The sequence below is a fragment of the Eretmochelys imbricata genome, chromosome 12 (genome assembly GCF_965152235.1).
Source record: "Eretmochelys imbricata isolate rEreImb1 chromosome 12, rEreImb1.hap1, whole genome shotgun sequence".
In the NCBI taxonomy this organism is placed as follows: domain Eukaryota; kingdom Metazoa; phylum Chordata; order Testudines; family Cheloniidae; genus Eretmochelys; species Eretmochelys imbricata.
In genome coordinates, this window is record NC_135583.1 from 14,253,749 (window position 1) to 14,280,335 (window position 26,587).

The 26,587-nt window shown below is 39.9% G+C and overlaps 1 protein-coding gene across 13 annotated transcripts in view; it reads right to left on the reverse strand.

Moving 5' to 3' along the window:
• Nucleotides 1-26,587, reverse strand: part of CHD9 (chromodomain helicase DNA binding protein 9) — a 193,709-nt gene that overhangs the window by 116,851 nt on the left and 50,271 nt on the right. For 9 of the 13 annotated variants that reach the window (XM_077831202.1, XM_077831201.1, XM_077831209.1 and 6 more), the window contains one exon: nucleotides 10,118-10,455. In XM_077831202.1, coding sequence (XP_077687328.1) covers nucleotides 10,118-10,455 — 338 coding nt within the window. Of the gene's footprint in view, nucleotides 1-10,117; nucleotides 10,456-11,251; nucleotides 11,584-11,612; nucleotides 11,709-26,587 lie in introns of those variants that run through there. The other 4 variants (XM_077831212.1, XM_077831211.1, XM_077831210.1 and 1 more) reach the window with 2 other exon arrangements.

A 26,587-nucleotide genomic window follows, 5' to 3' on the forward strand; every position in this document is an offset into this window, starting at 1 on the left:
AACTCATCTAGATATTTGCCTATTTTTACAAGCAGCTACTTAAAAAGCACTAGCTAAGTCAGTACAAACTAATATTTCATACAATTACTTGTTTATACTGCTCTATATACTATACACATGGTGTAAGTACAATATTTATATTCTATTGATTTATAATTCTATAGTAAAAATGAGAAAAAATTCTCAGTAATAATGTGCTGTGATACTTTTGTATTTTTATGTCTGACTTTGTAAGCAAGTAGTTTTTCAGTGAGGTGAAAGTTGGGCGTATGCAAGACAAATCAGACTCTGGAAAGGGGTATAGTAGTCTGGAAAGGTTGAGAGCCACTGAGTTGGCGCCTTGACTCCCCTCTAGGCTTTTACTAGACCATTTTATCAAGTTAAAGGCAGGCTTGTCCACACTAGACTTCTAAAACATGTTATAACATGAGCCATCAAGCCTTTAAATCCTAGTCTAGATGATTTAGGATTGTAAAGAATGTAAAAGTACTTGGGGAAATCCATGAGGTCAGAACAGTCTAAACGTCTAATTCTGCCAGCCTCATGTTGAGTAGTACCTTGCTCCACAAACAGTCCCATCAATTTCAATAACCCAGATTGTCCCTCTTAGATTTACATGTGGAAGAGACACTCCGCACACTGATCTCCCAATCCCATGCTGAAGTGCGATGGATGACAACTGCCACCTGGACACTGTCGTCCCCCCGTCCCATATAGACTCCAAGGAGACTACTCCATGGATAGGTGAGGAGACTGGGAGTGCGGATGGGTTTTGTTTTGTTTTTACAGTGGGATGTTGGAGTGGTCTAGGAAGCCACAGCCATGGATACTCCCAGATAGTGAAGCTCTGTTGGAGCTGTGCTGACAAACAACCAAGAAGGGAGGAGCCAGGTGGGGCTGGATCTGGTGCAAAAGCACAGAAGTGTCTTTGTGAATCCCTCAGCATCTGCCAGGGATTTGGGGGCAATTGGGCTAACAGCCCATAGGATAACACACACATCACAGAGCAGAGTCAAAACAGATTGAATATTTTTACACATTTATCTACATAGTCTTAACAACCAATCTTGTTTTGTAGCCACATGTTTTTCACCTGTCTTTCAGTAGACTCTTAGAGATAAGAACATTATATTTTTGTACTTTCATGGAAATCTAACATTCTGAAACTAATTTTAATCACTTGGTCAGCTAATACCAAAGAAACACACTTGTTTCTTTTCTCTTCACAGAAGTGACCAACTGAGATGATTTGCTCTTGTTCACTGTTTTCATATAGAAACATTTGGGACAGAAGAAGAGAAGAGTAGTAAGCAATGCAGGCTCGAATTCATAAACAATCAGTTTGCCCTGGTGGCAGACAGAAGACCAGGCACTGGTTGAAAAACAGGAATCCTACAAACTCCAGTAAATTTCCTGAAGAAATGGCTAAACATATAGAACCACCATCTTCTAGCAGGCATTCCTTCACATGCACATTAACTCTCCTGTAAAATGAGCACTGTAGCTACTAAGTGGGATGGCTGTCAGAGACCTTGTTAGGAATAAGTCCTATGTCACTTGGATTTTATAACACCATGCTTGGGGTTCATGTCCTGCTGTGGTTATTTGTTTATTTTGGAAGTTGTTTGTTGTTCAAGGAAGGTATGGTCTCTTTCTCCAACCCATACTTGGCAGAGGCGGTCAAAGGTTCCTCATCCCCTGCCTATCGCTGAAGGAACTAGTCGTCTGGGTGGAGGAAGAGCAATATTGCTGAGTTACAACTGAGTAAGTGTGGGCAGGTTCTATTAGAAGGATGGAATTTGTGGGCCATTTCTAACCATGAGCCAAAAATGGAATGTCAGGATTTAGCAAACACATGAGCAGTTGTGATCTCTTCTGTTGTACATGGACATTATATGGGAACAATTTGGCTGGATTACTGTAACATACTTTATGTAAGACTGCTATTGAATATCATCCCAAGTGGCAACTACAGCAGAATACAGAAGGCATGCTTACATGTCCATACTCCAGGAACTCCACAACGGCTGCTAGTTATCCAGCATAACCACTTCAAATTCTTATTAGTATTTGAACGCTTAAATATTGGATCAGAGTATTAGAATGACCATGTGTTTCTTCACATCCCATTTTGATATATCAGATTAAACAAGACCAAAACTAACAACTCATATAGTATTACATCCAGAGAATGAAAGACCTAAGATTTTCTGTCAAAGGTCTGTGATTCAGGAATGTTCTATCAGTGAAGTCAGAATACATCTATTGCATACCTCCAGGTGACAAAGATAATTTTTTTCTTTTACTTATTTGGGGTGATAATGTTTTACATTTGGGTTGCACCACATAGGAATGGCTGTATAATTTAGGATATATTTGAAGAGTTAATAATGAATAAGGCAAAATCCCCCTTAGTTCTTTTTAGGGCACACAACAATGCAGTTTATGATAACAAAAGGAAATTCTGAACATAAGAATTACTGTGCTAGATGTGACATTAGTTAAAAAGAACTTTACAAAATTATGTGTACAATATGATGATGAAGGTAACCTCAATATTTCTTGGGGAATTTAATTTCTTAATGGTCTTGTCCTGTACCTCATCACAGCATCACTGAAGCTTTTCATTAGCCTCCCATGCTATCCAGAGTTTAACTATATGTATGAGTGCATGGCTGTAATGGAGTTACAAAATATAAATGTCAGGTTTGTTTTTTTTTTAAGCAAATAAACAGCACATAGAATTCATTACACCTATGACAGAAAAATGCACTTATTGACATTAATGTTTATTGTCTCCATAGTGGAATTCCACATTTAATCACCAGGGAAGCCCATAATAAATAGATGTGAAGTCAGAGCAAAAGCAAAGGGAAAATTAAATCAAATCCTTAACACCTTGCTGAAAACCTAGAATAAGGAAATGGTTTTGCTGTCATCAGATTGTTACTGTACAATAAGCATGTCAATTCACTGCTAATTAACTAGATTCCATAACCAACCCATAAAACAATTTACTTGAAGATCATCAACCAAATTAATTTTGGTAATCCTAAATTAGTAAACTCTCATGTACTCCTGTGGATACTGTATTACAATAACAAATGGAACTTACTCATTTATCTCAAGTAACATTTATCCAATTAACTAGACATGGAATGTAATTGATTTAGAACCTGATTCAGTGCCCACTAAATGCAATGGGAGACCGTCCATTGCCTTCAGTGAGGGCACTGGATCAGGCCCTTTATTCCCCTACTTCAAAGGTGATATAATCTGTCTAGGAGCAGGCGTTCTCAAACTTCATTGCACCGCAATTGCACCTAGAAGGGTCGTATAGACACCTGAGCCCACCCAAGCCCCACCACCCCGCATGGCAAGGGCCAAAGCCAAAGGGCGTTAGCCACTAGTGCGGGGCCTGTAACTTAAGCCCTGACACCCAGGGCTGAAGCCTTCAGGCTTTGGCTTAAGTGCCGGGCAGTGGGGCTCGGGCTTCAACTTCAGCCCCGGAAGGTGAGGCTGCAACTAGCAAGTCTAACGCCAGCCCTGGTGACCCCATAAAATGAGCTCACGACCCACTTCGGGGTTCCAACCCATAGTTTGAGAAGCGCTGGTCTAGAGGTAGATCCTTAAAATTTATATCTAACCGTGGTAAAAAAGGCTTTAAAGGTAGAAAAATTCACACTGTTGAACTTTGAATGGCAGAAGTGTAACATCCAGAAGCTGTTACGAAAGTTTTATAAGGTCTACATTAAGACCCAAATGACATCCCAAATTATGTTTATTAATTTAACAAGAAAAACAGACGGTTCCCCGACTCTGGAGAAAGTGTGACCTGGAACTCATTCCTTTTTGCACATCACAATTAGCAAATTCCAATCAGTTATACCTGGGGAAACTCATTAACCATCACGGGCATTGCACAGGAATCACTCAGGACAGAATATGATCCTCAGAACTTTTTATGAGCCACTCAGTATTCGGAAAAACAGACCCAGTTTGACACACTGAATTTGCATCTCCGGTACTTGGAATAAAACAATTTTTATTTGTAAATTGAGACTATTTGATATAGAAATAATTGAGAAACAAACATGGGACCCTCACAATGTCTTTTTTTGGGAATGACTTTTCAAAGTGGAACTGCTTTTTAAAAAACACAATTACAACTTCTTAAATACACATGACCCAGTCAGTTCCTGCCACTGCTGTTTACCTTTATTAAAATGTCAATTACATTTTTATCTGTTAGGGGAGTAGTCTCCATTGCATCCCATATTAGGTGACATACCATGTCCCCCCCTCCAGGAGATAAATGGTTTTATTTCTTGGTTTCTTCACATTGTAAATTTTTATTTAGTGTGCTTGGATTTTAGGATGGTGAGGGCCTTGTCAGAGAAAACATGTATTTTTGTCTCCTAATTTCCCCCCAAAATAATGAAGTTTGAAATCCCAGTGAGAGAAATTTAATATCAATGTTCTCTCCCAATTTTGGATGATCTGGACATATCCGAAAAATTTTATTCCTACGAGAAAACCAAAAGTTTTCAGTTATATTTCAGGCTTTTTTCCCCCACACTATGCACCTACACCTGCAAACATATCACATGAGCTCATAGTACTTAAAACAGTGAGTAGTCCTATTAAGCTTGATTATTAATTATATTATGATGATTAAGCTGGAATTTTCAAAAGGGGCTTACAGGAATTAGGTACCCAGTTCCCACTGGACTTTCCTCTAACTACCGTGGGCCACTCTGCAAATCCCATCCTTCCATTTATTTTGCAGTAATTGCTCATCACTGTACAAAAACACAGGAAGAAACAAATCCTGCCCTGAAGAGCTCACATGGGACAGTGTATGAGCTTGAGTTGGCTTTAATGAAATGTGATTTTTTTTTTTAATTTGTATGTTTTGCTAACAAACTCTCCTGATTCTTAAATGTCCTTATATTGATTTGGTAAACTTTTCAAGCAAGCTTTTGTTAATTATAGGATTTAATTTTTTTAGAAGATTAAAATAAAGTTAAAAATAGATATTATATCAACATGAGGTTATTATCTACTCTCCAGCCTCACTTTTCAACTAATGAAAATCTGAATTACATTAAAAACAGGATTTTGGTCCCATAACTAATTGCTTTTAGGAAAATATTTTAAGAACAGTCATTTTATTAGTTCTAGATATTATTTTTGTTATTATAACGGTAACGATTGTTCCACTGCTGGCAAGGGATCTAGCAGGATTTCCATTATGAACCCATATAATGTACGGAATTATGATTCACTTAAACATTCCCTGTGTTTAAAATTGCCACGTCAGATCTTTGCCAAACATTTTTTTCTCTCGTATCACTATTTTTACTTTATATTTTATTTATATATTACATATTATAAAATATGTTTAAAGAACACAAATTTTGGTTGAAAAATTAAGCACTTGAAAGTTAGGAAAAGCCATATTTACAGCTGCCTGTGCAAATCTACAAATACTATATATGTAATTTTAACAATCCCTCAACATCTATCATCAGCAGGCTTGAACCTTAAACCTTCATCGTTGCAGCATACAATGCTACCATTTCAGTTATTAGACATTAATTAGCAGCAGGAGACAGTTATCACAGAGGGGGAACTGCCAGTAGGGCAATATGCAGCATCTGGGTGGGAGTGGGGGTGGGGGGTGTTACTGAGGGGGAGGCTCTATCGTTGCAGGAATTGGGGGGGCTCCTGCCTCAGGTGGCATGCATATACGAGGGCATACACCAGTGGAGGCATATGCTAGATGCAGTGGTGGGGAACTTAACCCAGCTCTCTTCTTTGCCCACCACCTCCCCTGCTGTAGCTCCTCCCAGATTTCCCCAGAACAGAATGTACGCCTGCTGCAGCAGCAGCAAAATCCCAGCCTTGAAACTTTTGTGTTATTTTGGAGAGCTGCCAACATTTTTTCTGAGGAATACAAATGAGAGAAGGGAAAGAAGAATTACTCACCTTGTGCAGTAACGACGATTCTTTGAGACATGTCCCCCTTTGGGTGCGCCACTGTAGCTTGTTTCCTTGCAATGCTGCCAGAGAACTTCGCAGCAGTGTCCATTTTGCCCGCGCATGCTATGTCTCCCCCATGCCTCACCACAAGGCTAAACCAGCACGCACGGGGTAACCCACCTTCATGCCTTCTCTACCGCAAAGTCCCTGACAAGAATTCTCAAGTAGAGGGGAGGAGGGTGGGTTGTGAAGCTCCCATAGGGACACACATCTTGAAGAACCATTGTTACTGCTCAAAGTGAGTAACAACAACTTCTTTTTCTTCTTCAAGTAGTGTCCCTGTGGGTGCTCCATTGTAGGTGACTCCCAAGCAGTATCCCCACTGGACGGCTGGGGCTTCGGAGTCAAATCTGTTACGAATGACAATAACGTGGAGCCAAATATGGCATCAGAGGTGGAGTCCCCAGTAATCACATAATGTTCTGCAAAGGTATGGACTGACGCCCAGGTTGCCCCTCTACAGATTTCTGAGACAGGGACATTCTTGAGGAAGGTGACAGGGGACCAATCTTCTGCAGAGAGTGTGAATATCAGCTGGAGGTGTCATGTTGCAAACCTGATAACATTGTTTAATACAGCTGGAGAAGCATTTGGAGAGTCTCTGGGTGGATATTGTTGAGCCCCGGGATCTCTCCGCAACAGAAAGGAAAAGTTTACAAGACTTCCTAAAATCCTTCGTCCTATTCAGGAAAAAGGCTAGGTCTCTCCTGACATCTACTGTATGTATAGTATAGCCTCCCTGTTATCACAGTGAGGCTTGTGGGAAACGCAACAGTTCCATAACTTTAGTGCTTCTACGCAAAGGGAGGACGACCTGGCTCTTCCCGGCGGTCAGGAAGGAACTGAGGGGGGTTAGCCTGCATGCACTAGTTAGCCTTGTGGAGGGACACAAGGGGCAATAGTGTCTGTTCATCTAGCACATGTGCTGCTACCAAAATTCGCTGATTAGCAGCACAGGGACGCAAGCGCACTTACAGTGGAGCATCCATAGGGACACTACTCGAAGAAGAAGAATGATTTTTAACAATTTATATCTCAGCAAAATCAACATTGAAATCATGAGATAAAGAAATGGCAGTTGGAAACAACAGAGGTATGAGAAACTTCTCAAAGACCAGACCATAATAAAAAATAATAATAAAAAAATGGAAAGAACATGACAAACTATAGGAGTTACTACCAGCTCCCCCTACAATAAAGACAAGATCTAAAAGAACTACTACTTAATTTAGTGTTCAACTTTAAAGCAGTCTGATTTTCTGAAACTATTTAGCAACCACAATCTGAACATTAGGCCCCTTGAAGGTGCCCCAGACAACAATTACTAGGCACGTTAGAAATTTTTTGTCATTTGTCACATATATATGCATACACACACGCACACTTACTAACTAAAATGGAAGCAGCAACCATTATTGTTAAGACTGCTCAAGAATGTCCATTCTAGGCTTGTTTTCAGTTACTCATAGATTTTCAAAACTTCAGTATTTGTGCTAAAAATTTTTTGCCATGGTCTCTGCCTGACAGTGTATTTTTATGGATATTTTCAGCAGAAAATGTTTAAATAATTTCTGAGTAGATGGAGAGTGAAAAAAATTAATATTTATGGTTCTGATTGTGCAAACACATATATGCTTAATATTAAGCATGTACACAGTCTCATTGAAGTGAATGGAACTACTCGTGTGCTTGAAATTAGACATATATGTGTCAGATTTCACAGGACTGGGGCCTAAATTAATACACAGTAGTTGTAAATGCATTTTATGCTTCTTGTTGACAATTCACTGCCACCGTGTTATGGTTCTTGTGTGTAAAAAGCAGACATGACATTCTGATAGAAAGTTCTGCACATTCTTATTTCCCTGCTCAACACACACACCATGCAGAAAAGCAAGCTTATAATCATATTAATTCACTAGTTCATAATTTCAAAATTAGGATATGCACCATTAAGGCTGGTTTCAGAGTAGCAGCCGTGTTAGTCTGTATTCACAAAAAGAAAAGGAGTACTTGTGGCACCTTAGAGACTAACCAATTTATTTGAGCATAAGCTTTCATGAGCTGAAATTTTAACAAGATAAACCGTGGATACAGTTTCAGTTGTAATTCTGAATGTTCTTACTTTGTTTACATTAAGTTAGTCTTCTTCATACAACAGCAACTTTCATTTGTATAACTCAGTTCATCCAGAAGGATCAGAAAGTGCTCTACAAGCAAACTATACAGAGATCACTCCATCCACCAGTAAAACCCAGCCACCTCTGGAGTACAACACAGGTCTTTAACAGCACACAGTAATGGTACACAACAGAATAATATAGGAAAGTATCTAGCTCCATAAAATAATTAAACTATTTGTGGTTGCAATTAATAAACATGCTGAGGCTACCAGACCCATTAATGATAAAGTTTCTAAACTGTAAAGCATAGTTAGACAAATTCCTTTTTCATTTTTAAATGTCAAATTACTAAAAGTCTACTGGAGTAAATGGGAGTCTTTTAGGTGACTTCAATATACTCTGAATTGGGTCCAAAATAACCAAAATTAAATGTATTATGTTTTTGAGTACTACACTACTGTATATTTGGATTTTACCTGTCATGAAATCTTACTTGAAAATGAATCCATACTGTCATGGATAGAACAATGTCATGTGAACTGAAAACTGACTGATGAACTGTAAACAAAGGGTAATGACAACTTATTTATTTATTTTGATTTATACAATAAGAAGGGGGAAAGTCTGGTGTGGTATACCACACGGATTAGTTTTAGATAAGGTCTTATTAAATACATTAATTAATGACCCAAAAAGGGGAGTAAACAGCATGCTACTGACATTCACTGATAATATTAAACTGGAAGGAGTTGCTAATACTAGTGAAAAGAAAGAGATTAAAAATCAGTGCAAAACACAACCGAATGTGATTCAACTTGGAAAGCTGTGAGTTCATACAGCCTGAAAAAAGATTCAAACACACAAGTTATTAAACAGATGGGAGAAACCTGGAAAGTAATGATGCCGAAAGAGACCGGGGTAATAGTGGGTGTCAAAAAGGAAGGGAATTATTCAGTATGGTTCACCAACAAATTTAGGGAAGAAATTAAGCCCAAGAAAATTTAGGTTGAAAAAAAAAAAATCAGGAAAAGTTTCATCAGAATGTTATTCATAATGTTGTGGAATAGCCTCCCAAGGTAATTGGAACATTTAAGAACTAGATGGCACAAAATTCTAGATAATGTACAACAGGGATTAACTTTACATTTTCAGGGAGATTAACTGGATGACCTAAAAAGGACATTTCCATATCTGTCATCTGAGGATATAATACCAAATTCAAGCACAGATAAAGTCATTGATTTAATATCACTATTCTTACCCAAAAAAAAAAAAAAAAAAAAAGAGCATATTTTGGGGGAGGAGGGGGGACACACAAATGGTCACGACTTCTGTTTTAAACTTTGTTTGAAAGTTAATACCTCAAATTATACACTGTCTTTTACGACCACAATGGAGAAATGGGTCAGGAGTAAATCAGAGGCAGGAGTGCCACCTACCGAAGCCCTAGCAACACTTTCTACAACACCTTAAACATCCTGTGCAGTTTTCCCACCAAGATATTGACACATCTTGACCCTGCTAAACTTGCAAAATTTCAAGGGATGACAGAACAAGTGTGCATGGATGCAGAATACACAGTAATGAAAATAAATAAATAAATAAATAAAATGTGATTGCAAGTTCTCTGTTACATCTTCTAGTCTACACCACAGTTTCTCAGGCATCTGCATTAATGTTTGTTTGCAAATATGCTAATTAGATGTCCAGTTTCTCTCTATATAGTATCATGGATCTCATCTCAAAAGAAATGCTGAGACTGATAAAAAATAGCATTGATAATACATCAAATAAAATTTAAAAACTCAAACCAAAAGGCAACTTAATAAACAAAAACAGATGGGTTCAAGATATTTAGAGGAAGAATATCTATGATTAATGAGCAGTTTCTGTTCCAGTCAAATGTTTGCAATTTGAAGGGAGTTAAAAGGAAATTTTAGCCTACTTACCCAATTTTTGTTTTGTCTTTAATTTTGGATGAGGAACCAGTTTTAGTTTTTTTGCTCTCCTTGTCCTTTGGTTTGGATTTAATTTTTCTACCTTTCTTTTCCTCTCTTCCTTCAGCCGAAACACTGGGGAAGTTTTCAGGGCTCATTACTCGTGGAATGTTTCTCTCCCCTCTTTCTTTTGCTTTTGCAATTGCCTCCGATATTATGCGATTAGCCTTCTCCTGCTTACTTTCCGATTCTACTTTTTTCTTCTGTTTCTTTTCCGACATTGCCCTCACCTGGGTATTCTGCAATTTAGTATATGTCCCTGAAACATCAGTCTTCTTGGAGGAAGGAGGCTGGAAGAATAAAAACATTTTTTAAAGAAAATAAATATATTTCAAAATAAATTTGCAAATACTGTTCACCGAGATCTACAGCAAAGTCAAGAATACATATAAACGCAATAAACAAGGAAAATGATTCTGTATTACTCCACTATGGCGTGGGTTCCAGAATAAAGTATACCAACGGTTACATTTAAACTGGTTCTACGTACAGAAAATCAAGGAGAAATAGATTTTCTAAAGTTCTCATAGCCTTCTTTACCAACCTCTGCAATTAGACGCTCCAGTTCTTAATCTCTGAAAATGTTTTATGGATTTAGAAGAGATTTCCCCAAGCTATTTGCTTCACAAAACTTGAAAGAGTAGTGAATTAATAAAGGTATAGCATCAATATACCTCTGAAAATAGTATCAAAATGGGAATAATTATCCTACAGTTAAATAGAAAAACCGCACTATTTTACGACCAACAAAACCAGATATTTGAACAAATCAAGGCTTTCAAAAAGATCAAATACAGATTATGTAGTTTTCTACATCAGTAAAGTAGTTAGGAAGCGTACGTTTAATTTATTTAAAATTACATAAGGTTATACTGCTACTGGAAGGAGTTAACTTTCACTTTTTCCCCCCTTTGTCACTGTTATATCTATAGAGAATTCTTTATGCTAGAACTAGGAATTCTACATTCAAATTAGCAGTCTATTTGAAATCATCTAGAAGGCATGTTGTTTAACCTTAAGGAATAGATAGAATTTCCTATTCAAACAGACAAAAAATAGCAGATAACAGTTCTGTTACGTTCTCACCCGTAAATGTGCCTCTCACTACAGCATGGGGAAAAGACACCAGGAATTTCCAAACACATTTTCAAGCCAAATCCAGTGCACTTCACTGAATAATTTTTCTATACGTGCCTCATCAAAGGCTTAATAGCAATGCTGCAGCACTGAGAAGGACACAGGGTTTAGGATCGCTCACTAAAATGCCACCTTAAGGCCTACAAGCTATAACAAATAACCAAGACCCGAGAAAACAGCAACAAGCTCAAGATGGCGATGCAGCACGACTCCCGCAGCAGCAGCCAGTAATAAGGAAGGTTATTCAATCCCATTAGCCTTTTAGCCCAAAGAACCCCTCCTCCTCCCACTCATTCAGGCTTTCACTTACCCTTCCTCTTGGCCTCTTCACTGAAGACATTTTTGGCGTCAGACAAAGGCTTGCCCTCTGCTTTTTCACCACCCCAGGCAGGGCTCAAGAAAAAAGCATTGAAAGAAGATTGCTAAATGGCCTATTTAGCAAGCTGCAGCCAAGATATGCACAACCCTCCATAAATACACACTGTGATTTATCAACATATTTCCTCCTTGAGAAGTATACATCCACTGTTCATCCTACTCAGGTATGACAAAGACTGCCATCTCCCCTAAAGAGCAGAATTTCAACAACAGCTGTTAGCCGATAGCCAGATTCCAACAAAGCACAGAAAGAAATGAATGCACAAAGCATCAAAATGCATCAGCATGAATATTAGAGATGTCGTTAAAAATACTGACTCCTTCTGCGGAAGTAGGCCAGCAGATGGTGCTACCAGTTATTATTCCATTAGACTCTGCAATTTAACCCCCAATGGGCTGCTTTTCCCTACATGTGGTACAGTAGTTAACTCTTACTCTTCCCCCTCCTACAGTAATGAAAAGATTGTATTTTACATAGGTGGAAGCAATCTTGCAAACTATCAATTCCAAGTAACATACTAGACACTGCTGTAATTTTACATTTCTGTCAAGTTTATTTGAAATAATCAAAATCTTAAATAAGTCTGGAGAACAAAATATTTTCTAGAGCTCAATATAAAGACACTGTAACAAATTTAGCCGAGAGGATAAAAGATAGGCAAAGTAGACTGTGCACTAAGCCTTATTTTAGACATTGAGAGTAAGTATTTTACTACAGAGATTTCATATAGAACAGATTACTAGAACACAAAATGGAAGCATTCCTTTTCTTGCTGCTGTTTCTTTTTTTCCCCATGGAGAAATAAACAATACTTTTAGCTGGAGAGCATTCAGTTAGATGGAACATACGCAATAATGAGCTCCTATTCATTCAAAGGTTTATAATTTTGTTTAACATAGATGAAATATTTTACATTTTGATTTTAGCATTCAAAATTAAAATACCACACAAAGGCATCTTGTATCTTTCTAATATTTAGCCTTATTTCCATCAAACTAGGTGAGCAGGTACATTGATTTTTTTTAAAGGTTATTTAAAATATAGAACATGATAATTGCTCCCTCTCCCCTGGCAATTCTATTCTTTTCACAATCAACTTCCCCCTTCAAAAAACAAAAAACCATATCAGGCAGGGTTGTCATTTTTCCAAACACTATTTATCATGAAAACAATAAATGACAATCACACTTCATGGGGGGTTTCATTTAAATGTTCACTATAATGCTACAGTGACTTTGAGCTTTTAAGAGTTTACATTGCTTAGGCTTCACTTTTATTAATAGTATGCTTTAATTCACAAATACGTTACTTACTTCAGAATTAAGTTCCCTGTCAGTTGAGAATACAAGTGATATAGACATAAGTAAGTTACTGCTTTTGTCAACATTATTATTTTGATTTAAATAAAACATCTCTGTGTTTGTTGTTTATATCTAATGCCATCCCTTCAGTTTTAAATTATTTGGAGGTTCTAAATAAATAAAATTACAAAGTGCTTGTGCATTATAGTTGTAATGCATACAGTAATACAAATTACAACAAATTTAACATTAATAAAGGTGTGTTATTTTACAAATTAAGTAAAACACACTGTACCAAATATGTTTTTCAGTCTATTATTAAGTATCTAGGCACAACATTCTTGTTACTGGGTTCTTAGTAAAATTTCAGGATCTGATCCAATGAAGTTGGCTACTGAAGTTGATGGCAGTCTTTCTATTGACTTCAATGTGTATTTTATCAGGGAGTGTTTCTTGCATCCCAGGCTTGTAGAGAACACTACACAAGCAGCAAGCTTAGTAGCTAGAGAACAGGAGGTATACTTTACTATTCCAGGGCAACATCTCTGGCCAATCTGGAACAGGCATTATGAGAACGAAGGAAAACACCAGTGAGTTCTCCTCCGCTAAATAAAGATCACAATAAACCAGAATATAAACCTTCATTGAGAGAGTCATCACTCTGATGGACACCAAAAAAGAGGAATACTGAAATATATTGTCAGGGGGGTGGGGCATGGGGTGGTACTGACAAAACCACAAACACACCCTCGCTCCCCAAAATAAAAAAAGTTTGCATGAACTTTGCAACCAAATTTAAAAATAAAATATAAATAAAACAAACAAAAGCAAAACTAATTAAATTTTATGTACTCATCTTATTAGCCATTTAATTTTCTGTAATATCAATATTGCAGCTTTTAACTACTTTTAATTCAATGAACATAATACAAAGAACTTGAAAAAATTACCCAGCACTTGCAAGGCGTTGTGACAAACCAAAAAGGTACTTCCCCTTTTTGTGGCTGATGATGACACTCTAGATGAGGATATCCCTTTGTCCAAGGCTTAAAATGCTACTCCTTTACTTTCCAGTGTTCAGATAGAAAGATTTCTCTAGCAAATGTACAAGGGAGAGGGGATGTATTTAGAACTTATGATTTATTTGAAAAATACCTTTTTAGCTCGTAAGGCTGCAAAAATAATCTTCCAAATTTAACTGAATATAAACTGAAGCAGCGTTGTCTTCTTGAGACTGCAAAAAGACAGCTCCAGGTTATCTTTGCTGGTGCTAATAGCTTTGCCAAGCAGCAGCAATGTGAAATTAACAAGGCTCTAGTCAGTTTCCCTGCTGCTATTCAAGATCCTGTGGACAGCAATGAAATTGTCAAGAATCATGACAATTTCATAGTGCAGCAGCTGCTTGGGAAAGCCATTAGGGGCAGCAGGCACAAGGAGTTTAACTATTCACAGGGCAGAACAAACAACAAAAGTTGAGGGTGGAGTGAAGAATTCCTTTCCTATGAACCACCTCACTGCCCTCAGGGGAGAGGCAGTAAACATCAGCCCTCTGAAGTGGCCAAGAAGCTCTGGCATTCTGTCCCCCAGCTACTAGACTTTACGTCAGTTATGACATAAACTACATTTTTGACACCAGACTAACACAAAATCAACCAACTCCCCAAGTACAGTCCAGGGACAGAACTGTGATACAAACCTCTTCCTTCCCAGTAGCTGGGAGTGCTGTGCTTGCAGGGCGTCTCATCAAGCTACAGCCCCTAGACCACACTAGTAGAAGGTGTCTGGTAATTTATTTTTTAAGTCCTGTGTGACACAGCAGCTCCTAGGTAAAGAGTTCTCCCTTGTTGTTTACAAACAGTTCTCAACTCAGACTGGACAAACTAACCACACTAAACATCTTACAAGATACCAGACTAACACAAAAACAATCAACTCCATGAGTACAGTCCAGGGACAGAACTGTGATACAAATCTCTTCCTTCCCAGTAGCTGACGGTGAGCCTCATCAAAGCACTGCCCCAGACCAGTGGTTCACAAAGCCGGTCCACCACTTGTTCAGGGAAAGCCCCTGGTGGGCCAGGCCGGTTTGTTTATCTGCCGCAGATTCGGCCAATTGCAGCTCCCACTTGCTGCGCTTCACCACTCCAGGCCAATGGGGGCTGCGGGAAGTAGCTCGGGCCAAGGGATGTGCTGGCCACCTTTCCCGCAACCCCCATTGGCCTGGAGCGGTGAACCGCGGCCAGTGGGAGCCGCAATTGGCCAAACCTGCGGACGCGGCAGGTAAACAAACCGGCCAGACCCGCCAGGGGCTTTGCCTGAACAAGCGGTGGACCGACTTTGAGAACCGCTGCCCTAGACCACACTAGTGGTAAGTATCTTTTTGTTTTGTTTTTTAAGTTCTCTATGACACAGCAACTCCTAGGCAAAGAGCTCACCCGCAATGTTTGCAAACAGCTCTCAACTCAGACCAGGTTCACCACACCAAACACATCTTAAAAGATATTTATCCATAAAGAGTAACATGTAAGACATCTACGGAAAGCTTGTAATTTGTCGAGACTCAATCATTGTGAGATGTATGTAAAAGTAATATTTAAAGAATAACGTATTTATATTGAACCTATGCTGTATGGACTTGGGGTAAAAATTGATCATCAGGGAAAATATATATCAGTGATGGCCCATTCAGGGAGGAGAAAGTTCCCATAATGTCCTGTCTAGCTGTGGATGCAATACAAAGCTCAAATGTTTAGCCTTGCTCAATCCCAAATCTTTCAATGGAAAACCACCACACACAACTGAAAACAATCAAAACCTCCTGAAGATTTTTTGAAAAAAAAAAAGGGGGGGACGGACGTTACAAGACTAGTTTCCATTCATAGATAGGGCAAACCCCTATGACTATTTCAATATAACAGAGGAAGGAGAAAGACCCTCAAAGAGCAATTTCCACTCAAAAAAATTGAATCTTGGTTGCCATGAAGCCAGCCAGCTCTGGAACAGACTGAACTGGGAGGCGTGGGGGGGCCGCGCGGGGAGGAAAAAACCTACTTTATTAGATAGGAAAGATTATTATTAGTAAGTGTAGACTCAGGTAAAGACTTTTATTACTTTGTTTTGTATTAGAACCATTTGCTTCCACTACTTCCTCTTCTTTCTAGTTAAATCTTTCTTCTTTATTAAATAAATCCAATTTTATTATAAATTGTTCACAAGTGCTGTATGGTTTACAAGAGTGGTGATTTCAAGTATATCTAGTAAACTGGAGTACACTGCTCCTTTTTGAGCATAAGATCTGGGATTTTTGAATAGCCAGTGTCGGGGGTAGATATCACAGGGGAACAATTCAAAGGGACTTTGGGACTGGAGTTCACCTACTGTTAACCTACAAGGCAAAGACAGGGTGGATGCAGCCCACAGAAGAGTGGTTAAAAGGCTGGTAGCACTCAACAAGCAAGACTCCCTGAAGTGGTAACAAGGTGACACTCAGTCTTGAATACCCTTGAGAACTGTCACATTTTCCCTTAACAAATTTTGTGACAAAGTGCATATGCCATCATTTCCTTTTAGTAATAACTCAATACTGTCTGAATCAAGTTTTAGGGCCATTAACCATCCTAAAATTTGAGCTCCCAATACTAAACCTTCAATACTAAAATCTACTTTAATACAGTTATAATAATTCTGAGGATTGGAAGGCAGAGACAGACACTGCCAACTTTTTTGTCAATGTATTCCATGATCAGTTCCTATGCAAGAATAATGTAGTTGTCATCTTGGTATTTCCTAATTTTGAAAGTAGTAACACTGTTTATGAACTGCAAAGTAATGTCACAATCTTGCAAACCCACATGTACCTAACTTTAAACAGGGGAGTAGTGACTCAATGAACTGGAGTACTCTTAGGGGAATTCTGCACCAAAACATTAAAAATTCTGCATGTTTTAAAATTCTGCATATTTTATTTGTCAAAACAACACAATATAATCATGCTAGTTTCAATTATTTTGGTAATTTATTTCAAAATATCTGTCAACAAGCATGTCAATACAGACAACAAAAAAGATTTCCCCAGGAGTACAAAGTTAAAGAAACCCCTATGACAACCCAGTTCCAATTGGGCGATATTAGAGGAGGCTGTGTGGGGCCCACCAGAGCCCAGACACCTGTACCCCCTCCCCCAAGCCAAGCCACCCCCAGAGACAACTCCCACATTCCCTACCCCAGGGGTTCTCAAACAGGGGGGTTGGAACCCCTCAGAGGGATCACGAGGTTATTATATGGGGGGTAGTGAGCTGTCAGCCTCCACCCCAAACCCTGCTTTGCCACCAGCATTATAATGGCGTTAAAATGTTTTTAATTTATAAGAGGGATCACACTCGGTGGCTTGCTATGTGAAAGGGGTCACCCCGTACAAAAGTTTGAGACCTACTGCCCTACCCTCAGAGCCCAGACTACCACATTCCCTACCCCCAGACCCAGTCACAGGGCACCCTCAGCCCAGATACCTGCACCCTTTCTCCCCACCCTCTTTACTGTCCTGCTGGGGGATGTGATGCAGTGCAGTCCTGCCCTTCCTCACCCTTTGCCAGAGCCTCTCCCATACCCAGGCAGATGAGAATCAAGCCAAACAGTCAGTGTGAAGAGCCCCTATCCCCACCAGGCTCGGTGCTCCACTCACTGCGAGCTGGAGAGCTAAGCTCTGCAGAGTCCAGCAGCCCCTAATGGCCACCAGCAACTGTGCAAACCCAATTCTCCAGAGAAACATGAAATTCTGCACAGAGCATTAATTCTGCACAAATTCTGCATTGTGCAGTGGTGCAGAATTCCCCAGAAATAACTGGAAGGCATCCTAAAACAAGAACAGTAAGAATTACTTTAAGGCCCAAATCCGAGCCCCAGGGCACAGTCTGAACTTGGGAGTCCATCTGGTCTTGGGGAGGAGGAATTTCCCCTACCATGGAAGAGGAAATGTTCAATGGTCACTACTCCAAATTCATAGCTTGAATAGTGTCCACAGTGTGTGCCTCCTCACTATGTAGAGAAGAGCAGCTAGTAGAATTTCTAGCAATGAATCACCTACCGAAACCTACACTGCACAGCAACACAGACACAGCCCCAGTGAGGTGGGTTTAACACAGTGAGAGTGCATTTCCCTGAACATGCTCCCCAAATCCTGCCCTACCTGCTCCAGAAACAGAACCACACCAGTTCTGCTATAAAAGCTCCTTCCATGCCATTTAGGGATGGGCAGGACTTGCACTTGAGACTTTAAGCTGTTGCCATTTATCTAAGGCTATGGCTACACAAGAGAGCTTAAGCAATGCACTTGCATTGGTGCAGCTGTGCTGCTCAATCTATCTCCTGTAGTTGCTCAAAGCCAACTAGAGAGCTCTGCCATGGACTTAATTAATCCACCCCCAATTAGCGATGGTAGCTCTCCAGCAGACATAGCGCTGTCCACACCACGTCGTTCAGGGGTGTGAATCACCTATACCAACATAAGTGGTAGACATAGACGCAGTGCAGTATAATTCCAAAGTCTGCATGTGTGTAAATTCAAGACTTCATATATCCATCTCCTGACCAGCCAACAACCTACATGCACGTCAGGTGCTGGTAATGAGTCTTCTGGCTACTGATCTAGTGAATTTTGTGTCAGTGGTTGAATTGTGTAAACCTCCCCATACTAAATACACACAATGAATCTTCACTTATGTATTAACATGTCCAAATAACCTTATTAAGATCCTGTCCCACTCTTAAGGAAAGGAGACTATGGGGTTACACATTTGCGTCTCAATGTTTTATATAATTCCTTCCAACAGCAGTGGAAGTATGTACATCTTTGAGAAGTTACTGCTAGGGAATTTTATGCATGAGAATGTAACGGAACATTTTTTACATTACAATCACCAGAATAATCTTCATCTCTTTATAATCTAGTACTGGTGAAGAGATTAAAAATTTGCAGGGTCAACCAAAACATGTAACAAAGTATGGCTTTCTTTTTTTTTTTTTTTTTTTTTTATTAAATATTCCCAATTATTAGTATTACACATGGTATGATTCAGGGGACTTTACAGTTCCAATTTCTCACACCAGGGTAATAGTAGATTTTCTTAAGGGAATATATTTTAGATAATATAAATTGTAAAATTTTATTCAGAAATTAAATTCTGAAGAATTTGTAACCTAAAGTGGCTTTTGAAGTCTGCTAAAATAGGAACAGTTGATGGTTTTAATCAATAAAACATGTTGATTTGCAACTAAATATAGCCTTTACACTCAATTTGGTACCTTCTTTTTGTTAACTACGCAGATATACCATAACTACACGTATGTAGGCCCTTCCCATAAGGGGACCTCTGAACCTGGCCAGGGGTGTTCTGCTTAGTCCTCTTTGCACTGTGTACTACCTCCAAAGGACTACAAAACTTCCAGTTCAATCATAAGGGCTCTGCACGGAAAGGACTATACATCCTATGATGTAGTAATTGACATCCTCTGGGACATTTTCACCTTGACTCTGTGATCCTGTATCTGGGCCAAAGTTGAAAGTCAGGAGATCCTACTGGTAGCCTGGAGGGCTGGCTAAAGGAAGTTGGAGGGGCAAAAAAGCGGATAAAGATGAAGTGACTGAAAAAGAGGATCTGGAGGTTCATGCGAAGGGAAGGCTAGGCCTGGAGCCAGCGGTGCTACTTCACCAAGTTAGGAGGCCCGGCGGGATAGGACCTAGTAGCAGTTGCCTATGTTTAGATCAAGAGATTTGGTAGACTAGGCTGCTCCAGATGTCCCTACTGAGACCACACGAGCAGTATTAAGGCTCCTGCATGCCTGCTAGCATTGAGCTCCAGCACATTTATTCCTTCTCAGCAGCTGAGCCAGGAAGTGCTGATCATACTGGCAGATCCTGAACTGTGAAACCCAGGCAATTGTGGAAAGTATGAGTATCCCAGAGATTATCCTTGTTTAGGGAGACCTTGGTCATCTGATGTGAAAGTTCTTGTGCTAGGGAAAGTACCTCTTTCCAGGGCACCGGAGGTAAAGAGAAAGAAGCATGTAAGAAAAGCAACTGCCTGCATAGAGATGGTGGCTGTTTTATGACTTGATGATTACCAGCTAAAACTGTGTCAATTTTCACCTGTTCTACACAAAAATGTCTCACCCCGGTTATCTGGACTCTCTGATACATCAGAAACTCTTAGTGCTTCCCTTGAACTCCCGTTCATCAAATATGCCATTGCTAGACAGTACCTGGGATTTTAAAACTAAAGGGGAGTACACACTCCGGGAGGTGATGAATTTGTATATTATTAATGGTGAATGTTCTTGTGTAAGGTTAAGTTTTGTTTTTACATAAAGCAATACAGGCATAAGTTTACTTTAATGTTTGGAAGTTGCCACCATTAGCTGAAACTGTTGTAATGCCATCTTATTGGTTTGTTGCAGTCCTTACAGTAGGTACTCTATTTTATTCTATTGTACTATCATTGTATTTTGCTAAATTACTTCTAAGTAAAGTTGTTCCTTGCTCCAACTTGAGTGTTTAGTGCTTCTTTAGAGCAACAGTATAAATTGCCCTTATCTGCTAGGGCTGCTATATGATTTAGGCCAGAATTGTTCCTGGAAGTTACCCAGATACCCTAACAGAGATATATAGTGCTTATCAAGGTGGAGGCACCACAAACTGTCATTCTTCTTAACAGCAGAGAGCTGCTGTGAATGGGTGGATAGAAAATTCTCACCTATCCAAGACCACTGTTAGGACATTCCCAGGATTTCCATTTTCTTCAAGAATATCAGGCACCCAGGCAAGAGGTAAGCACTTGCCTGATTGCAGGCAAACAAAGAGAGAAGACTTGTGTTACACACACATTTATTCAGGTTCTTAATGTTTACTTCTTAAAATTATGTCAGAAAATGGTGAATGACATTTCTTATTTACTAGATGATACTGTTTTACATGTGATTTGTGTCAAGCTACAACGGGATAAAAATTGGAATTCAATTAAAATGCACAAAACCAGCATTTTTTTAACAATTTTTTTTTATTCGTTAAATAAAACTACTTAAATGTTCTGGATACTTTTTTCTTACATAAGTTTATCAAACAGGTCTTGCATTTAAAACTAACTGATTTATTAAACCAAGCAAGTATTATCTGTAATGAGTGAACTGCAGATTGTTTCTGGTCACCATGTCCTTCCAGATTTTAGGACAAGTATATCTCAGTTTTTATTCACTGATTGGAAGAGGAAAATAAGCTTTCCTGTGTTTTCAATTCCCAACTGGTTTCTCAACTTTGAATGAACTAGTCATTGACCTGAACTAGCTGAATAAACTGAAATGAAGAAAATACCTCTCTGCAGTTGCAAAAGAACCTACTGCTGCCAAAAGCTGGTTTACTAGTTCACTGAACTGGTAGAAGTTACTGGCTAAACACCTGGAAACAGAGTTAATTTGAAATATAGATTATGGTAAATTTACACGGAATATAGGATAACAATTTCATATTTAATTTTAAATTGGTTTATAAGAAGAAAAATGTATTTAAATTTAAAAATCTGATTCTAATAAAAATCAACTTAAATAATTTTTGTCCTCTCTGATAAGTGTCATGATCCTATGACATGAAAATGCAAGTCACCATCCACTATACATAACAATTGGGCTTAAGGTGGTTGAAATTATTTCCATTCCTCTATGTTCATCTTTACATTCAATCCACTGAATAATAATACTAAACCCAAAACCAAACAAGCAATGGTATCATCTCATATAGGCAAGGCAAAAAAATGCCATATTTCTAAGCCAACCTTTGACAGCCACAAATTCCTTGGCTCTAAACTACAATAGGGCTTATACAATGAGAGAACTTGAATTTTCAAGTATGAAATCTCCTAAGTTGCTGTTTCAGCTCCCAAGATATTATTGTGCACTGACATGCAGGTAATCAAACTGTGCTGCCTGATTTTTATCCAATAGTTTGCTTATAGTCTTCTTGACAAAAAGCAATTTCACTGCATCAAAAACAAAGGAGCAATAAAGTATTAAGCACCAACATTTCTCCAGTACATTATTTTGACTAAGTGGTTAAATATCAGCATCACTTAGTATCTCTACATTTTAATATCCTCATTCTTCAGCTCATCCTCAGTAGATTCCAACTTTGCTTTCCGCCCTTTATTTCTCTCCATCTTTCCTGTGCACTGGAGACGCACTAATTTGCACCAGTGACTTAGAGACCCATGGCAATTTACTAAATTTTGTGTATTAGTGTGAACACACAAAAAAGCCCTTGGTAATAAATTGCACTGTCCTTTGTTCACTTATGACAAGTGCAATTTAGTTTTATTGTAATATTTCAATAGCTAATTTTTTTTAATGAAGCAATAAAAGATATCACCATATTGTTCTGATATTAAATTCTTGCTGAGAAGTACCGAGACTGCCTTTTCTATGTGCAAATTCAGCCTGCATACTATGATGGCTCTTTTGTAATTAAATTGTGCCCTCCCAGAAACACTTATGTGTTGACCATCTTCTTTTCTATTTCAGAAAGTCTTGTACCCACACGTTCAGACCTGGGACTATACACGACCTTAATTTGTTGCTAATGAGAGTTCCATGTGTGGTTAATATTTTTATTTGTATTTCTCCAGAGCTTGTCTCAAGACTCTGGGCAAATGACAAAAATTAATTTATAATACTGTGGTGGTAGTACACAGCTCTAAATGTGTCAGTTCCAGCTACTACTGCTTACAGTGTCAACACTCTAAGGCCCTGATCCTGCAAAAAAATAATTGAGATGCCAAACTTTAATTGTATTAAATCAAGAGGACTACTTACGTGCTTAAAGTTAAGTACATGCCTGTCTTTGCAATACAAGGGCCTAAGTTAGGACCCTACGACTTCTGTAAAGTAATATTTCCTACCAACCTCAAACAAAAGAAGTCTCTGTAAAGGCAGAGTTGTTGTAGCCATGTTACTCCCAGGATACAAGAAACACAAGCTGGGTGAGGCAACAGCTTGTTTTGGACCAATTTCTGTTGGTGAAGAGATAAGCTTCAGGTCTGACCTGAAGAAGAGCTCTGTGCAAGTTCCAAAGCCAGAGGAAGAGCTCTGTGTAAGCTTGACAGCTTGTCTCTTTCACCAACAGAAGTTGGACCCATAAAATATTTTACCTCAACCACCTTGTTTCTCTAAAGACAAAGATTAATTCAGAAGGCCAATCTGGAAAGGAACAAGCTCTTTTACCTTTAAGTGTTTGACTCAAAAGGAAGCCGAGCATTGGCACTTACTTCCAGAACCACAGAGATCAAGAAGAAAAACAAAGGCCCAAACAGAACACAGTGCCTCTGTTTGCCTCCAAGACTGGAACACTAGCAACACCCTAAATGTTAACCAATGTAAGTTATTTGCTGAACAATTATAAATTCTTACAGCTATGACCCAAAACAAAGAAGAATTCAAATTTCAAATATAATACAAAGTGAAATGAATAAAGGACACTCTGCTTTACGAATGAATGAATGAATAAAAGGAAGACAGTCCCCTAGTCACTGAAAGAGCTGATGAATTTCTAAATAATTTTAAAAGGACAGGCTGCAAGAACAAGTATTGAATGAATACAATCCTACTTGGAAACAACCCCATATTAAGCAGAAAAGAACTTTTCGCCCCTTTTCCCAGGTCTCTAGCTTCCCTATGCAGCTGGGACAGTTCCTGGTCATTCATGCTTTTGGCTACCACTGCTGTGGCTGCCAGAGATGGCCTTTTCTCCCATTCTTCATTATTCCACCTGCTAGTGTTCTCACTCCCTGTTTTGGGCGCTTAGCTTTAGGGTGATCATGGAATAGGAGAACGCAGCTGGATTCAGTCTCATCCAACCCATCCACTCACAAAGAACCACTTCAGCACCCCCATCAGAAGACATTCCAAGAGTAGAATAAGAAACTTGAGAAAGGAAGAGAAAGTGTAATAGGAAGAGAGGGAAACAGGCCTGCCACTAGCTTCCACTCATATGGGAAGCAAGTAGTAACCCACCTTTGTTCCCCCAACAGGTTTGGGTAGAGAATTGAGGCCCACATAGATAGGTAAAGGATTACTAGTGTGAGAGGTTTACAGGGCATGTTGTCGGTCCTCCACCAATCTGGATGATTTCTCACAACCCTTGATGTTTTGGTGCTTTTTTGGCGGTGGAGGGGGAGGGAAGAAAGCATGCTATTTTAAACAACATTGACCACAGCTACTAGTATTTTAAAATATTATCAGGATTATTGGGAAAACTCCCCAAGAGTCCTAAGGATTTGTAGATTGTCAACTGCTGGGCACGTTATATATATATTCTGGTGAATCACAGCATAATGGAACTTGAATATCCAAATTTTGGGCATAAAAAGGCTACCCATCCCTGAACAGGCTTTCTTGGATGCATTTGTGTTACTGGGCTTCTTGGTAGTAGGACAGGGTCGGGCCAGATGGCTACAGGAGAGTAATAGATGGCAGACGTATTAGCCCCAGGCTAAGTAGGTCCCTTTTCTCTGGGTAAGGTAACAGGGAAGTTTCCAGAACAATCAGAAACCTTCTGGAGACAATTAAGACAGGCTGATTAGAACACCTGCAGCCAATCAAGAAGCTGCTAGAATCATTTAAGACAGGCTAATCAGGGCACCTGGGTTTTAAAAAGGAGCTCACTTCAGTTTGTGGTGTGCGTGTGAGGAGCTGGGTGCAAGAGGCACTAGGAGCTGAGAGTGAGAACGGGGACCATTGGAGGACTGAGGTGTACAAGCATTATCAGACACCATGAGGAAGGTCCTATGGTGAGGATAAAGAAGGTGTGGGGAGGAGGCCATGGGGAAGTAGCCCAGGGAGTTGCAGCTGTTACACAGCTGTTCCAGGAGGCATTCTAGACAGCTGCATTCCACAGGGCCCTGGGCTGGAACCCGGAGTAGAGGGCGGGCCCGGGTTCCCCTCAAATCCTCCTAACTCCCTGGTCAGACACAGGAGGAGTCGACCTGGACTGTGAATTCAGAAAAACAGCCAAGCTGAGGGCTGCCGTGAAGCTCCAAGGCGAGCAACTCCACCAATAAGCGCAAGACCCACCAAGGTAGAGCAGGAACTTTGTCACAGTAGGAAAAGGGAGAATAGCATGGGGGAGTGGGAGGGAAGAGAAAGCCGATCCTCTGCATTCAATGGAGGCAAATAAATACAAACTAGCTTATATTTTTCATCTGAAGACCTCAAAGCGTTTTAACAAAGGAGGCAAGCCTCACTACTTCTATTTTAAAAATGGGGAAACTGAGGCATCCAGCAATCAAGTGACTTGCTCAAGATCTCAGAGCAGGCCAGTAGCAAAATTGGGAATAACCCACCTCTCATGAGTCTCAGTCTAGTGCTCTATCAACTAAGCCCATGTTTTCCCCAAGAGCACTGGTGAGGGGAGAACCAGCAGAGTTCCCTCCTCCCTGAGAGAATACCAGGTTTCACCTAATACCCCCCTTCTCCATGTAAGAGAGGCAACAGGACCTTTACTATCTCTCCTCCACTGTAGTCCTTCCATTTTCTCTCGTTACTAAAATCCTCCTATTCCTTTCTCCTTCATTTCTGTACTCTTCTACCACAAAGGTCATAGGTAATGAGTGTAAAGGGGGATTTCTTTATTACGGCCGTTGAGGGGAAAAAGCCCACCAAAAAACAACCCTCCCCCACCCAAGACTAAACAGAACAAACAAACCCCACTACCCTTTACTTTACTTCACTCTACAACCCAACCAAACATAGCCTGTGCTTCCCAGTGTCAACACATATGGACTCTAAGTGACAGTGGTGCGGGCCAAGGGATGTGCTGGCCGCTCTTCCCGCAGCTCCCATTGGCCTGGAGTGGCGAACCGTGGCCACTGGGAGCCGCGATCGGCCGAACATGTGGACGTGACAGGTAAACTAACCAGTCCGGCCCGCCAGGGGCTTTCCCTGAACAAGGGGCAAACTGGCTTTGAGAACCACTGTTTAAGAGGATCTAGTAACTGGAGTCCTTTGAGATGTGTGGTCCTTTTGGGTATTCACTGGGGGTGCACATACACTCTGTTTTCAGGGGACCAGAATCTTTTCAGTAGCAGTGTCTACTGGTCCACACCAGTGTCCTTTGCCTCCTTGCGCTTTCAACCGAAGGCATAAGGGGCAGTGCAGACCTACTGCCTCTCCAGTTCCTACTCTACTGCAAATCCAAGAGGATACAAGCATAAGGCAAGGAGGGCAGGACACGAATACCCATAGAGACCACATATCTCTAAGAACTTCCGTTACTATAGAGGTAAGTAACCTTCCTTTGAGTGCTGGTCCCTAATGGTATTCACTGTGGGTGACTCCCAAGCAGCGTTAATTGAGAAGGTGGGTGTGAGGAAGTGCTCTGCACCACAGCTTGCAGGACTGCTAAACCAAATGAAGCATCCCCAGCAATGGCTTGAATCAAGGCATAGTGCCTGGTTGATGTGTGACTAGAACTCTAAGTTGCGTCTCCACAGATCTCCGAGAGTGGGATTCCTTGCTGGGAAGCCATGAAGGCAGCTTGAGCTCTGACAGACTGAGGAGGAAGGTCTTCCA